The sequence below is a fragment of the Erinaceus europaeus genome, chromosome 14, assembly GCF_950295315.1.
Source record: "Erinaceus europaeus chromosome 14, mEriEur2.1, whole genome shotgun sequence".
Taxonomy (NCBI): Eukaryota; Metazoa; Chordata; class Mammalia; order Eulipotyphla; family Erinaceidae; genus Erinaceus; species Erinaceus europaeus.
The window spans coordinates 101,131,918-101,146,683 of NC_080175.1; the positions used below are offsets into that span (position 1 = coordinate 101,131,918).

At 58.4% G+C, this 14,766-nt stretch overlaps 1 protein-coding gene across 4 annotated transcripts in view; it reads right to left on the minus strand.

Annotated features, from left to right (window-relative positions):
• Nucleotides 1-7,140: 7,140 nt before the first annotated feature.
• RUBCN (rubicon autophagy regulator) overlaps nucleotides 7,141-14,766 on the minus strand; it is a 74,178-nt gene continuing 66,552 nt past the window's right edge. For all 4 annotated transcript variants that reach the window (XM_060172226.1, XM_060172225.1, XM_060172224.1 and 1 more), the window contains 5 exons: nucleotides 14,300-14,538; nucleotides 13,565-13,626; nucleotides 11,970-12,123; nucleotides 7,720-7,813; nucleotides 7,141-7,388 (listed from right to left, as the gene is read on the minus strand). In XM_060172226.1, coding sequence (XP_060028209.1) covers nucleotides 7,225-7,388; nucleotides 7,720-7,813; nucleotides 11,970-12,123; nucleotides 13,565-13,626; nucleotides 14,300-14,538 — 713 coding nt within the window. In that variant the 3' untranslated portion in view covers nucleotides 7,141-7,224. The remainder of the gene's footprint in view (nucleotides 7,389-7,719; nucleotides 7,814-11,969; nucleotides 12,124-13,564; nucleotides 13,627-14,299; nucleotides 14,539-14,766) is intronic.

The window sequence follows — 14,766 nt, forward strand, 5'->3', positions numbered from 1 at the left end:
GAGGGGAACCCTGACCTCCTTGTTCACACAGCCTGGCCGTGTACTCTCAAGTGGAGCCCTCACCTCCTGGTTCACACAGCTTGGCCGTGTACTCCCGAGGGGAGCCCTGACCTCCTGGTTCACACAGCTTGGCTGTGTAGCCCTGAGGGGAGCCCTGACCTCCTGGTTCACACACCCTGGCTGTGTAGTCCCAAGGGGAGCCCTGAACTCCTGGTTCACACAGCTATGCCGTGGAGCCCTGAGGAGAGCCCTGACCTCCTGGTTCACACAGCCTAGCCCTTTAGGCCTGAGTGGAGCCCTGACCTCCTGGTTCACAGCCTGGCCGTGTAGCCCCGAAGGGAGCCATGACCTCCTGGTTCACACAGCCTGCCCGGGTAGCCCTGACCTCCTGGTTCACACAGCATCGCCGTGTAGCCCCGAGGGGAACCCTGACCTCCTTGTTCACACAGCCTGGCCGTGTACTCTCGAGTGGAGCCCTCACCTCCTGGTTTACACAGCTTGGCCGTGTACTCCCGAGGGGAGCCCTGACCTCCTGGTTCACACAGCCTGGCTGTGTAGTCCTGAGGGGAGACCCCTGACCTCCTGCTTCACACATCCTGGCCGTGTAGTCCTGAGGGGAGCCCTGACCTCCTGGTTCACACAGCCTGGCCGTGTAGTTCTGAGGGGAGCCCTGACCTCCTGGTTCACAAAGCTTGGCCCTGTAGCCATGGGGGAGCCCACCTTCCTGGTTCACACAGCCTGGCTGTGTAGCCCTGAGGGGAGCCCTGACCTCCTGGTTCACACATCTTGGCTGTGTAGACCCGAGGGGAGCCCTGTCCTCCTGGTTCACACAGCCTGGCCGTGTAGTTCTGAGGGGAGCCCTGACCTCCTGGTTCACAAAGCTTGGCCCTGTAGCCACGGGGGAGCCCACCTTCCTGGTTCACACAGCCTGGCCGTGTAGCCCTGAGGGGAGCCCTGACCTCCTGGTTCACACATCTTGGCTGTGTAGACCCGAGGGGAGCCCTGTCCTCCTGGTTCACACAGCCTGGCCGTGTACTCCCTAGGGGAGAGCCCTGACCTCCTGGTTCACACAGCTTGGCTGTGTAGACCCGAGGGGAGCCCTGTCCTCCTGGTTCACACAGCCTGGCCGTGTACTCTCTAGGGGAGAGCCCTGACCTCCTGGTTCACACAGCCTGGCCTTGTAGTCCTGAGGGGAGAGCCCAGACTTCCTGGTTCACACAGCCTGGCGTGTAGTTCTGAGGGGAGCCCTGACCTCCTGGTTCACACAGCCTGGCCGTGTAGTCCTGAGGGGAGCCCCGACTGTTGGGCAGTTAGCCAGCTCCCCCCTGCTTAAAGCCTGTCTCTTATCCTGCTTAACTAAGCACTGCCCTGTGGTTTTACACTGTATCTATTTACATAACACTATTAACTAAGCACCACCCTGCCTCCAGGGCACTGGTTTAATCCTCACTGTTTTGCAGCTTTTTCCTTCTCCCCACCCCCTATTCTACATACACCCTCTTTGGACCTCAGGATATAAAGGACAGGATTGTGATTAGAGAGAGCTTAGATTGGGCTGTGTTCCACATGAATAAAGACTGAACTGCGTACCACTCAGCCATGAGTCCCTGGTCATCTCTCTCCTGCCTGCGAAGCTAGCCCGGCATAATGGCGCCCTGAACAGGGACTGGCATATGCCGCCCAACCGACGTGGGACCTAACCTGCCCATCCCCCAGTTAAGTAAATTTGGCTACCCATCCGCCACAGGCTGCCTTTCTACTTATGATGAGGTTTCCCAAAGCCTCTAGTCTTTCTTCATGAGACAGTTTCTCTGACTCTGGAACATTTTTCTCTGGGCCACACTTTGGTTCCTTATGACCGTGATCATAGAGCTTGGGAGATGCACGGAGATTTCCCTGGGACTTTCTGGACTTCCTCTGTTTCCCGCGGAGAAGGACTACTCTAACTTGAGGAGCATTCTCCAGTACCCTGGCAGTCCCCAAGAATGGGGACACGTGGTTAGTTCTACCCTCCTGATTTGATTCTTTCTTTGATGGGAAGATGTTTTTAAAAATGGGTGCCTGCAGCAATCCAGCAGGACCGTCAGAAGCACCCTACATGGAATTTCGAGGAGTTTTTTGGACCAGGACGCCCTCGGGGACTCATGATGCTACATGGTGAGATCTGCATAATCTGGCTCAAGGTTGTGGCTACAAAGTCTTCACACATGAACAAAGAGAAATTCAGAACAGGGAAGAGGCTTGCTTGGGGCCACACACTCCGCAGTGAACCCCCAGGTCTGCCATGTCCAGATGTGTGCACAGCACAGAAGCCTTTGGGTTCCAGACACGACTGTTGTACTGTACACACTCGGTACTGTTTCCCCAGAGTCAGGGAGGGAAAGAGAAAGCAGGATTTCATCTGCTTCATTTAGGAATAGACAGTGAGCTGTTAGCTGCACAGGGACTAGACCAGTGGTCCAGCTCAGAAGCAAGTCACTCACGCAGAACGGCCCTGTTCAGACTCTGGCTCCTTTCACGTGAGCCCACCAGGTTTCACAGCCGTGGCAGAGACCGTCAGCCGCAGCCTCGTACACGTGGGGAAGATTTGCTCTCCGCTACTCCGCAACATCTTGGACTGTCTCCAGCTTCTAAGCAACGTTTCTCTCTACTTACAGGAACACTTCCGTCCTCCCAGTTGTTCCGAAGGGGCTCTTTTCAGCCCATTCCGTGCTTCCCCTCATGACGGCAGGGGATTTTACCATACTGCTAAGTTGCAAAGTGCTTCTGAAATATCCCGTCCTCTCTCCCATGTCCCTGCTCTCAGCTGAGTGAACGGGCATTTGGTCAGTGGGGAGGGCAGCGTCGGGGTCATGGAAAGAGGCGTCCATTCTGAAGGGGTGGGTTAGGGGAGATGGGGGAAGACGTGAGAGCCGGCCTCAGCCCCGGCAACAGTCTGACATCTCCACCCCTCGCCGACGTGGGCAGCAGCGAAGAGGCCAGATGGTGGGAGTTTCTCTCCTCCGGTGCGGGGACTTGAGTCAGGGGCTGGATGTCATGGAGCCGGGAGTGCCGTGCATCATTCACTGAGGTGTCTTAGGACCCGAGCCTGGATCTGAGGAGTGGGCTGCGGTGAGACCGAGTTCCGCAGAAGCGAGCCACGACAGTCCCTCGAGCGAGCAGGAAGCATCCCGCCGCCAGCCTGGCCGCTGGAGGAGAGTTCCCGTCTGGGTGGCGGGACACAGCCCCTCACCCCCCGACCTGGCGGGGCCTCGCCCCGGCCCCACCTCTGCCCCGAGCCTCCCGTGAGCCCCACGGACCACGTGTAACTTCCCGTTCGGCCTACGTGGACAGCGCCGCCCAGACCAGGTTATTCAGTAGACAGGAGGCCCAAAGGCTCGCAGTCCCAGAACACAAGTGCTGCCCATGCAGGATCCCACCCCCAAGAAGGGGTTTACGTGTGGCGGTCAACAGCTCCAAAAACTCAGCACCACAAACAACAAGCAGTCCTGCCAAAAAAGACATTTTACAACTAAGGTAGGGGTGTGTGCGTGTGCGTGTGCGTGTGCACGCGCTAAAACAAGTAATGTGGAAAAAAAGATGATGAGACCACCAAGCTGCAGACACTACCATGACACCACCCTGCCCTCCATGGGCAGACGCCCTCACCATGTGTCCTGGGGACTTCCAGGCACTGCAGCTTCCAGTGGAGGGGCTGGGGACACAGAACTCTGGTGGTGGGACCGTGTGGAGATGTCCTCCGCCATCTTGTGACTGTGCGAATCATCACTGGATCCCTGATAAAATAGCGACACGCTGGGCAGAATGCCTAGGAGGCAGTGCTTTCCTCTGACATTATTCCAGGCGGGGAGGGAGGGAAGGACAGAGGAGAAGGAAGGAGAGAGGGAGGGAGAGGGAGAGAGAAGGAGAGAGGGAGAGAGAGAGGCAGAGGGAGAGAGACAGAGGGAGAGGAAGAGGGAGATGGAGAGAGAGAGAGACAGAGAGAGAGGGAGAGAGAGAGGGAGAGGAAGAGGGAGAGAGAGAGAGAGAGGGAGAGGGAGAGAGAGAGGGAGAGAGAGAGAGAGAGAGGGAGAGAGAGGGAGAGGGTGAGGGAGAGAGAGAGGGAGAGGGAGAGAGGAAGGGAGAGGGAGAGAGAGAGGGAGAGGGAGGGAGAGGACACTCGGTCCTGCTGTTCCAATAGTAAAGGTCTGAGTAGGAAAAACAAAACAAAAAGCCTGGCTCAACACTGAACTAAAACAAAAGCAAATAACAGCAAATAATGGTGACACAGTTGAGATGTACAAGATGCAGTCCAGTGGGAAGACGTGGGAGTGTGAGGAGGAGACATGGGAGTGTGAGGAGGAGACGTGGGAGTGTGAGGAGGAGACGTGGGAGTGTGAGGAGATGTGGGTATATGAGGAGACGTGGGAGTGTGAGCAGATGTGGGTGTGTGAGGAGGAGACGTGAGTGTGTGAGGAGGAGACGTGTGTGTGTGAGGAGATGTGGGTATGTGAGGAGGAGACGTGGGTGTGTGAGGAGGAGACGTGGGTGTGTGAGGAGGAGACGTGGGAGTGTGAGGAGGAGACGTGGGTGTGTGAGGAGACGTGGGTGTGTGAGGAGGAGACGTGTGTGTGTGTGAGGAGATGTGGGTGTGTGAGGAGGAGATGTGGGTGTGTGAGGAGGAGACGTGGGTGTGTGAGGAGATGTGGGTATGTGAGGAGGAGACGTGGGTGTGTGAGGAGATGTGGGTGTGTGAGGAGGAGACACAGGTGTGTGAGGAGGAGACACGGGTATGTGAGGAGATGTGGGTGTGTGAGGAGGAGACGTGGGTGTGTGAGGAGGAGACGTGGGTGTGTGAGGAGATGTGGGTGTGTGAGGAGGAGACATGGGTGTGTGAGGAGGAGACGTGGGAATGTGAGGAGATGTGGGTATGTGAGGAGACGTGGGAGTGTGAGGAGGAGATGTGGGTGTGTGAGGAGGAGACGTGGGAGTGTGAGGAGGAGATGTGGGAGTGTGAGGAGGAGACACAGGTGTGTGAGGAGGAGACACGGGTGTGTGAGGAGGAGACGTGGGAGTGTGAGGAGACACAGGTGTGTGAGGAGGAGACGTGGGAGTGTGAGGAGACGTGGGTGTGTGAGGAGGAGACGTGGGAGTGTGAGGAGGAGACACAGGTGTGTGAGGAGGAGACGTGGGTGTGTGAGGAGGAGACGTGGGTGTGTGAGGAGGAGACGTGGGAGTGTGAGGAGGAGACGTGGGAGTGTGAGGAGGAGACGTGGGTGTGTGAGGAGGAGACGTGGGAGTGTGAGGAGGAGACGTGGGTGTGTGAGGAGGAGACGTGGGAGTGTGAGGAGGAGATGTGGGTGTGAGGAGGAGATGTGGGTGTGTGAGGAGGAGACATGGGTGTGTGAGGAGGAGACGTGGGAGTGTGAGGAGGAGACGTGGGAGTGTGAGGAGGAGACACAGGTGTGTGAGGAGGAGACGTGGGAGTGTGAGGAGGAGATGTGGGTATGTGAGGAGACGTGGGAGTGTGAGGAGGAGACGTGGGTGTGTGAGGAGGAGACGTGGGAGTGTGAGGAGGAGATGTGGGAGTGTGAGGAGACACAGGTGTGTGAGGAGGAGACGTGGGAGTGTGAGGAGGAGACACAGGTGTGTGAGGAGGAGACGTGGGAGTGTGAGGAGACGTGGGTGTGTGAGGAGGAGACGTGGGAGTGTGAGGAGGAGACACAGGTGTGTGAGGAGGAGACGTGGGTGTGTGAGGAGACGTGGGTGTGTGAGGAGGAGACGTGGGTGTGTGAGGAGGAGACGTGGGAGTGTGAGGAGGAGACGTGGGAGTGTGAGGAGGAGACACAGGTGTGTGAGGAGGAGACATGGGAGTGTGAGGAGGAGACGTGGGTGTGTGAGGAGGAGACGTGGGAGTGTGAGGAGGAGATGTGGGTGTGTGAGGAGGAGACATGGGTGTGTGAGGAGGAGACATGGGAGTGTGAGGAGGAGACGTGGGAGTGTGAGGAGGAGACACAGGTGTGTGAGGAGGAGACGTGGGAGTGTGAGGAGGAGACGTGGGAGTGTGAGGAGGAGACGTGGGTGTGTGAGGAGGAGACGTGGGTGTGTGAGGAGGAGACGTGGGTGTGTGAGGAGGAGACGTGGGAGTGTGAGGAGGAGACGTGGGAGTGTGAGGAGGAGACACAGGTGTGTGAGGAGGAGACGTGGGAGTGTGAGGAGGAGACGTGGGTGTGTGAGGAGGAGACGTGGGAGTGTGAGGAGGAGACGTGGGTGTGTGAGGAGACGTGGGTGTGTGAGGAGGAGACATGGGTGTGTGAGGAGGAGACGTGGGAGTGTGAGGAGGAGATGTGGGTGTGTGAGGAGGAGACGTGGGAGTGTGAGGAGGAGATGTGGGTGTGTGAGGAGGAGACGTGGGAGTGTGAGGAGGAGATATGGGTGTGTGAGGAGACGTGGGTGTGTGAGGAGGAGACATGGCTGTGTGAGGAGGAGACGTGGGAATGTGAAGAGGAGATGTGGGTATGTGAGGAGGAGACGTGGGTGTGTAAGGAGGAGATGTGGGAGTGTGAGGAGACGTGGGTGTGTGAGGAGGAGACGTGGGAGTGTGAGGAGGAGACACAGGTGTGTGAGGAGGAGACGTGGGAGTGTGAGGAGGAGATGTGGGTGTGTGAGGAGACGTGGGTGTGTGAGGAGGAGACATGGGTGTGTGAGGAGGAGACGTGGGAATGTGAAGAGGAGATGTGGGTATGTGAGGAGGAGACGTGGGTGTGTAAGGAGGAGACGTGGGAGTGTGAGGAGGAGACGTGTGTGAGGAGATGTGGGTGTGTGAGGGGAAAACAGTGTATGACGAGGAGACATGGCTGTGTGAGGGGGAAGACGTAGTATGTGAGGAGATGTGGGTGTCTGAGGAGGAGACGTGGGTGTGTGAGGGGGAGATTTAGTGTGTGAGGAGGAGACATGGGTGTGTGAGGGGTGATATTAGTGTGGGTGTCTGAGGAGTGGGCCACATTGTCTCTTCCTCTGACAGAGGCACTGTGGGTTTCACAGGAGGCCCAAGCGTCACATCTGATGGAGATAACTGCGTCTCCACATTCTCGAAACAGGATGGATGCCTCCAACCTAGCAAAGCTGATTCTCTGTGGACATCAGGCAAGTCAAAAAAAATATAATAATGGCAGGTATATTTTAAAAAGGCCAAGCGGGGAAAGTCCTTGGGAGGGTGGCTCAGGTCTGCGTCACGTGGCCTCCTCAGGTGGCCTCCAGGGCCGAGGCCTCCGTGAGCTCTTCCTCGTAGTCGGACATACAGGACTCCAGGCTCTGCTTGGCGAGCAGCTCGCGCCGGGCCTGCAGACGCTCGCACCGGGGGCAGCTTCCAGACTTGAAACAAGCTTTGTGGTAGCAGGCTTTACACTCTGTCGGGGCAGGGGAGAGGGGGGAGAGAGGGGGGAGAGAGGGAGGGAGAGGGAGAGAGAGAGGGAGAGAGAGAGAGAGAGAGAGGGCTCTGTTATCTCAAGCTACAAGTAAATCCCTCTACCGGCTTGAAGCAAGCTCTGAGGGAGCAGGCTCTACACTGTCGGCGTCCTCCCCAGGGCGGCTCCGGGGCACTGTGGCGTGTGCGCTTCACCAGCTGCGCCACCACCTGGCCACACCCTCTTAAGTCACTTTCCTCCTTATTGGATAAAAACAGAAACTGAGAGGAGGGAGACCCAGAGAAGGAAAGAGACAGAAAGCACCCACGCCCACCTTCACACGTCCGGCACTTCTGCAGCTCGAAAGGAAAGATGACGTCGTCCTCATTCTGACAGAACTCGCAGATGAAGCCCTTGGCTTGGCAGAGCTGGGGGCGAGGGGACAGGCGCGGGTGAGGGCCGGCCCCCGGGAACTGGCGCACGGTGGGCACCGGCCGGGGGAGGGGAGAGCAGCGGGAGCTGCCTCCTGGGGAGCCGGGGGCTCATCTGAGACCCAGTCAAGGGAGGGCCGGGCTGGGCCGGGGGACGGGGCTGCAAGCTGCCGGCAAGAGAGGAGGGAGCCCAAGACACCACAGCCAAGAGACGGAAAGAGGAAGGGCCGGGCGGCGGCGCTCACGTCACAGCGCGCAAGGCCCCGGGTTCAAGTCCCCGGTCCCCACGACAGGGGCAGCTTCACAAGCGGTGAAGCTGGGCTGCAAGTGTCTGTCTCCCTCTTTCTGTCTACCCTCTCCCTCTTAACTTCTGTCTCTATCTGACAAGAAAGAAATAAAAAGATGATTAAAAAGAGGAAACGAGGGAGCCGGGCGGTGGCGCAGCGGGTTAGGCGCAAGTGGCGCAAATCGCCAGGACCGGCGTAAGGATCCCGGTTCGAGCCCCCGGCTCCCCACCTGCAGGGGAGTCGCTTCCCAGGCGGTGAAGCAGGTCTGCAGGTGTCTGTCTGTCTCTCCCCCTCTCTGTCTTCCCCTCCTCTCTCCATGTCTCTCTGTCCTATCCAACAACGACGGCAATAATAACCACAACAATGTTAAACAACAAGGAAAATAAATAAATAAATAAATAAGAAAGAAAGAGGAAACGAGAAACGGAAGGGTTCCACAAAGGGTTCCTAAGTCAGAAACCCCGTCTGGGTGATGACTTCATGGTTTGAACAGGAACTGCAGGGCCAGAAATAGGTCACCTCGTAGGCTGCCCACCCACCCAGGCTGAGGACCCTGCTCCCTGGGTGTCACACAGGAGCCACTCGGAGACCAAGGCACGACTAGCCTGTGATGTCACTCCTCGCTCTACAGCCTCTCCACACACACGCACACAAACGCACACACACACTCGCACGTGCACGCATGCACAAATGCACACACATGTACACACACTCACTCATATGCACACACACTCAGACACGCACTCAAGACACACGCACACACATATGTACACAGACACATGCACACACAGACACACACAGACACGCACACACAGAGACACATGCACACACAGACACGTACACACACAGAGACGCATGCACACACACTGACACATGCACACACACAGACACACTCACGCAGACACTCACATGTACATACACAGACACACGCACACAGATACTCACACAGACACACTCACGCACACACACACGCGCACACAGGCCCTCACACACCCCAAAGGGGCCGGACGGTGGCTCAGCCTATAGGTGCACAAGTCACCAGGCATGAGGACCCGTTTCCCTACCTCGGGCAGGGGCAGCTTCAGCAGCAGGGAGATGCTGGTGTCTCTCCTCTCTGTCTCTCTCTCCCTCTCCATCATTCTCTGTGCCTCACTCTAAAAACACAGTGGCTCCTGGGAGTCATGCAAACATCAAGTCCTGCAGTAACCCAACAGCAAAACAATTCATCACCTAAAACAAAGATCGACTGACTGGTTGGATAGAGACAGAGAAGTCGAAAGAGAATGGAGAGACAGACAGGCAGAACAGACGACTGAGGACTGGGCGGTGGCGTGCCCAGTCAAGCACACACAGTACTAAGCACAAACACCCACACAAGGATTTGGGTTCGAGTCCCCAGCTCCCCAACTGTTGGAAGGAAGCTTCACAAGCGGTGAAGCAGGTCTGCAGGCGTCTGTCTTTCTCTCCTTCTCTATCTCCCCCTCCTCTCTCAATTTCTCTCTGTTCTGTCCAATAACATGGAAAAACTGATCGCCAGGAGCAGTGGGTTTGTAGTGCCGACACCGAGCCCCAGTGACAGCCCTGGAGGAAGAAAAAGAGTGACCCCTGCAGCCCCGCCTCACCACTCGTGAAGCTCTCCCCCTGCGGATGGGGCCGGGGCTGGAAACCCCGTCTTTAGGCATGGTGACAGGTGTGTTTAATCAGGGCAGCACTGTCCCTCTTTTAAATGTTTGATTAATTACTTAAAAGGAAACAGGGGGGAGCCAGGAGGAGCAGGGGAATCGGGTGTGCATGAGGTCCCAGTGGACGGGAAGCAGATGGACACAGGCAGACGGCAGCTGACTCAGACAGCTGGGGGCCAGCGAGACAGCGACCTCTGGCCTTTCATCGCCGCCAGACAGCTCAACGCGGGATGATCAGACGGAGGGCAAGGCTAGTCTGCAAAAGGACACCCAGCCGTGAGGAGGCTCCAGCTGCGCGGGGCTCTGCCTGGGCCCACGGTCAGCTCTCACTGTGGGACTCGTGGGAACACGCACCGAGCACATTCGGGAATCAGAAACTCCAAACCAGCATCTGTGAACGCCTGATACGCTGATGTACCAAGACACTGAGGCGGGCATTTCTAGGGAGCTTGGGAGACGCTTTTCACTGACCCTAAAGCAAACGAGAGTGGCCGTGGAGGCTGGTCAGCCTCCTCCCTTCACAGTGGGCCTGAGGCGGACCCAGGGGAGGCCTCTCCCTGCCACGGCGACGACGGTGACAAAGCCAGAAGGGCCTCACCACTGATCCGACCTGGCTTCTCCCCACTGTGACAACCCTGAGGTGAAAATCTGCTCAGTGTCGCCTGCTGCCCCAGGGTACTGCCAACGCCCAATGCCCTGTTACTATTATTCTATTTTGCCTCCTGGGTTCTTGCTGGGGCTCCGTGCTGGCACAACAAACCCACTGCTCCTGGAGGCCGTTTTATCCATTTTATTGGAGAGGAGAGAGAGAAATTGAGAGAGGAGGGGGGAGAGAGGGAGAGTAAAGCATGGTAGAGCCTGGGGGACGCCCTGACATCCTAAAGAGGGAGGTCTGAAAAGACACCCCGCCATCAGCCTCTCCCTTCAGGGGTCGAGCATGGAGGGAAAAGCTTTCCTGACTCAGTTTCCCCTTGTCAGTCTCCCAGGCGTCACAGGAAGCTACACCCCCTAACACTTAACTCACTTCCTTGTTCCGGACCAAATGGTTTGCCTGCTTGAAGTTCAGTGTAGTTCAGCTGCTGTGATCACACACACTCCACATAGCACCATCCTGCCGTGACCAGAAGGCTCCCCTTCCTGTTCCTTCACCCTCCTCCACTTTGGTCTAACTCCTCTGTCTCACCTCTCTGCCTCCCAGGCTCCTCTCTGTCTGCTTCTCCTCGCCACCAACCACTCCGGAACTCCTCCTGACCACGATCAATTCTCTTCACTCCCTAGAACCTTCACCGCGAGGCTTCCGACCTTCAAAGCCCACCCTTATCGCCACATGTGAAAAATGTCCTTTGTGCCCTCCTGCTCCTTAAGCCCTGGCTTCTGTACAACAAACAGATCGTTTGCGACCAAAGGGTCTGCTGGTCTTTCCTGTCCTTAGTCACTAGAGCTAACATGGAAGGCCAGTGCAGCTTAGCTCTGCTGAGAGGCCCCACGCGAGTACCAGTGCTGCGGGGGAAGCTTCACGAGTGGTGAGGCAGGGCTGCAGGTGTCTCTCTGTCTCTCTCTATCTTCCCCGCCCCTCTCAATTTCTCTGTCTTTTTTATATTTGTTTATTTATTTATTCCCTTTTGTTGCCCTTGTTTTATTTCTTTCTTTACTTCTCTCTCTCTCTCTCCTGGGTTGTCTCTGGTACTCAGTGCCAGCACTACAAATCCACTGCTCCTAGTGGCCATTTTCTCCATTTTATTGGATAGGACAGAGACAAATTGAGAGAGGAAAGGAGGTGGAGAGGGAGAGAGACAGACAGACACCTGCAGCCCTGCTTCACCACTCGTGAAGCTTCCCCCTGCAGGTGGGGACCGGGGGCTCGAACCCGGGTCCTTGCTTGGGTCCTTGAGCTCAGGACTTACTTTCTTTCTTTTCCCATTATTTTCTTTTTGATTGACCCCGGATCCTTGTGCTGTTCCTGAGCTTGGAACGTACTCTGTGCGCTTCACCTAATGCACCACCTCCCGGCAGCAAATAGAGTTTTCAACCTGGGCCCAGCTCCATCAGGGACAGGGAAACGGACAGGGACAGGGACAGGGCAGGGCCCAGCCCCTCACAGAGCCCAAGGTCACTCAGCTTCTAGAGCTGCATGGCCGGGACCTCGGCTCCCCTCCAAGGGCTCAGAGCGGGTGGGCGCCCTACCATGCACCGCTCCACGTGGGCAGCCCCCAACCGGGTGAGCTCCGCCAGCCGGGGCCCCAGCTCCCCCTTCCGGGTGGCCGTCAGGTCACTCAGTGAGTACAGGTGCAGGTCCTCCGTCAGGTGGCCAGGGACCACATCAAAGGAGTCCAGAAGCCTGCAGAGAAGGGAGGAGAGATGGGGCAGGAGAAGATGGGGCAGAGGGAAGGGCAGGAGGAGAGGGGCAGAGGGAAAGGCAGGAGGAGAGGGGCAGAGGGAAGGGCAGGAGACGACGGGGCAGAGGGAAGGGCAGGAGACGACGGGCAGAGGGAAGGGCAGGAGACGACGGGGCAGAGGGAAGGGCAGGAGACGACGGGGCAGAGGGAAGGGCAGGAGACGACGGGCAGAGAGAAGGGCAGGAGACGACGGGGCAGAGGGAAGGGCAGGAGACGACGGGGCAGAGGGAAGGGCAGGAGACGACGGGCAGAGGGAAGGGCAGGAGACGACGGGGCAGAGGGAAGGGCAGGAGACGACGGGGCAGAGAGAAGGGCAGGAGGAGAGGGGCAGAGGGAAGGGCAGGAGACGACGGGCAGAGGGAAGGGCAGGAGACGACGGGCAGAGAGAAGGGCAGGAGGAGAGGGGCAGAGGGAAGGGCAGGAGACGACGGGCAGAGAGAAGGGCAGGAGGAGAGGGGCAGAGGGAAGGGCAGGAGACGACGGGCAGAGGGAAGGGCAGAAGGAGAGGGGCAGAGGGAAGGGCAGGAGGAGAGGGGCAGAGGGAAGGGCAGGAGGAGAGGGGCAGAGGGAAGGGCAGGAGGAGAGGGGCAGAGGGAAGGGCAGGAGGAGAGGGGCAGAGGGAAGGGCAGGAGGAGAGGGGCAGAGGGAAGGGCAGGAGGAGAGGGGCAGAGGGAAGGGCAGGAGACAACGGGGCAGAGGGAAGGGCAGGAGACGACGGGGCAGAGGGAAGGGCAAGAGGAGAGGGGCAGAGGGAAGGGCAGGAGGAGAGGGGCAGAGGGAAGGGCAGGAGGAGAGGGGCAGAGGGAAGGGCAGGAGACAACGGGGCAGAGGGAAGGGCAGGAGGAGAGGGGCAGAGGGAAGGGCAGGAGTGTTAGTGTCAAGCACTGGGCTGACGGGCACAGCTGAAGGCTTCAGGAAGAATCAAGGTCCCGGCAGGAGTCCTGGGTGGTCAGCATGCAGCCAGCCACACCCTCCTGCTGCCTGCTTCTCCTCTGCACAGAGGCCCCGTCTGCACGCAGCCGCTGCCGCCCGTCAGGAGAAGGGTCTGTGCTCAGGAGCTGCCGTGGCTCCCATTCAGCACTCTGGGAGCTTCTGGAAGCTTCCGCGTGACTTCCCATGGCCAGTGTACTCCCAGGTCCCCGCCTGCAGGGCAGCACCACGAGAGGCGAAGCAGGACTGCAGGTGTCTGTCTCCCTCCCCTCCCGCACATTTCTGTCTCCAGCCAACAAGAAAGAAAGAAAGAAAGAAAGAAAGAAAGAAAGAAAGAAAGAAAGAAAGAAAGAAAGAAAGAAAGAAAGAAAGAAGGAAGCAGAGGAAAGTGCCAGGCCTGCATGTGTCTGAGGCACCGTCGTGGCTGCAGCCCCGGGCTCCGCGGAGACTCACTCTCTGGCCAGCCGGCAGGTCCTGAACATGTTCTTCATGTGGCACAGCTGGACCCGCAGCAGCTGGGGAGAGGGACACGCGGGAGTGGGCGGGGGCAGGACGCCAATGGCACCTTTAGACGCGGGCGGAGGAAGCTGTGCACGTGACAAGGAAGCCACGTCCGCCCCCGGGACTCAGCTGTTCACTTCCAAGCGAGCCGAGCGTCAGAGGAGACCCCGCAGGCCGTCCGCCCAAGCCACGCGCACGGCCGGACTTCTGGAATGGGGCATCCCCATCTGAGTCCCTACTCTCCATGCACGGCACTGGTGGTTAACCCTTTATTGGCGATCTGATAACGATTCACGAGACTGTAACGTCACAGGGGACAGTCCCACACGGTTCCCGCAGCAGAGCTCCGTGCCCCGTCCCCTCCGCTGGAAGCTTCCCTGTCCTTTATCCCTCTGGGGGACTCTGGGGAAAGGACCCAGGGTCGGTGTGGGAGCAGGCGGTGGGAGCTCTGGCTGCCATTGTTCTCAGTGGTCTAGACGCCCAGGGCCAGGCAAGCACAGGGCATCCTGGAGGAGGCTCCCACTTGAAGCCTGCTCCCCGTCCCCTGGAGAAATGAATGAAGCAGATCAGGAGGAGGAAGGGGGGAGGCAAGGGTGACAGGGGAGAAGCAGCAGCAGAGGAAGGCAGTGCGGTCATGGGAGGCCCTCTGGGCAGGGAGGCGGCTGTGGAGGGCTCTCGGGGGCTCACCCGCACGCGGTCCAGCGGCTTCACCTTCCTGTAGAGGGCGCTGTTGACGTCCTGCACGTTGAAGAGGGGGTCGTTCCAGATCTTGAGGAGCAGGTCCTTGGAGAAGTTGCTGACGCTGTACCTGCTGAAGTCCCACCTGTGCAGGATCCGGCTGGGGACGGCCATCTGCGCGTCCTCGTGGCAGCACTGGCAGAAGTACCTGCCCAGGTACTCACAGTACCGCAGGCGCTTGATGTAGCCTGGGGCGGAGGCCACGGGGTGAGCGGGGAGGTGGCCCTCCCTCCCCAAGAGAAGCCTCAGAAGAGAGGGAAGGGGCCGGGCGGGGGCACGCCTGGCTGAGTACACGGCACAAGGCGCAAGGGCCCAGGTTCGAGCAAGGACCTGTCTCTCCCTCTCTGACCCCTTCCCTCTCGATTTCTGACTGTTTCTATCCAGTAAACAAATAAAGACTATATATATAATATGGG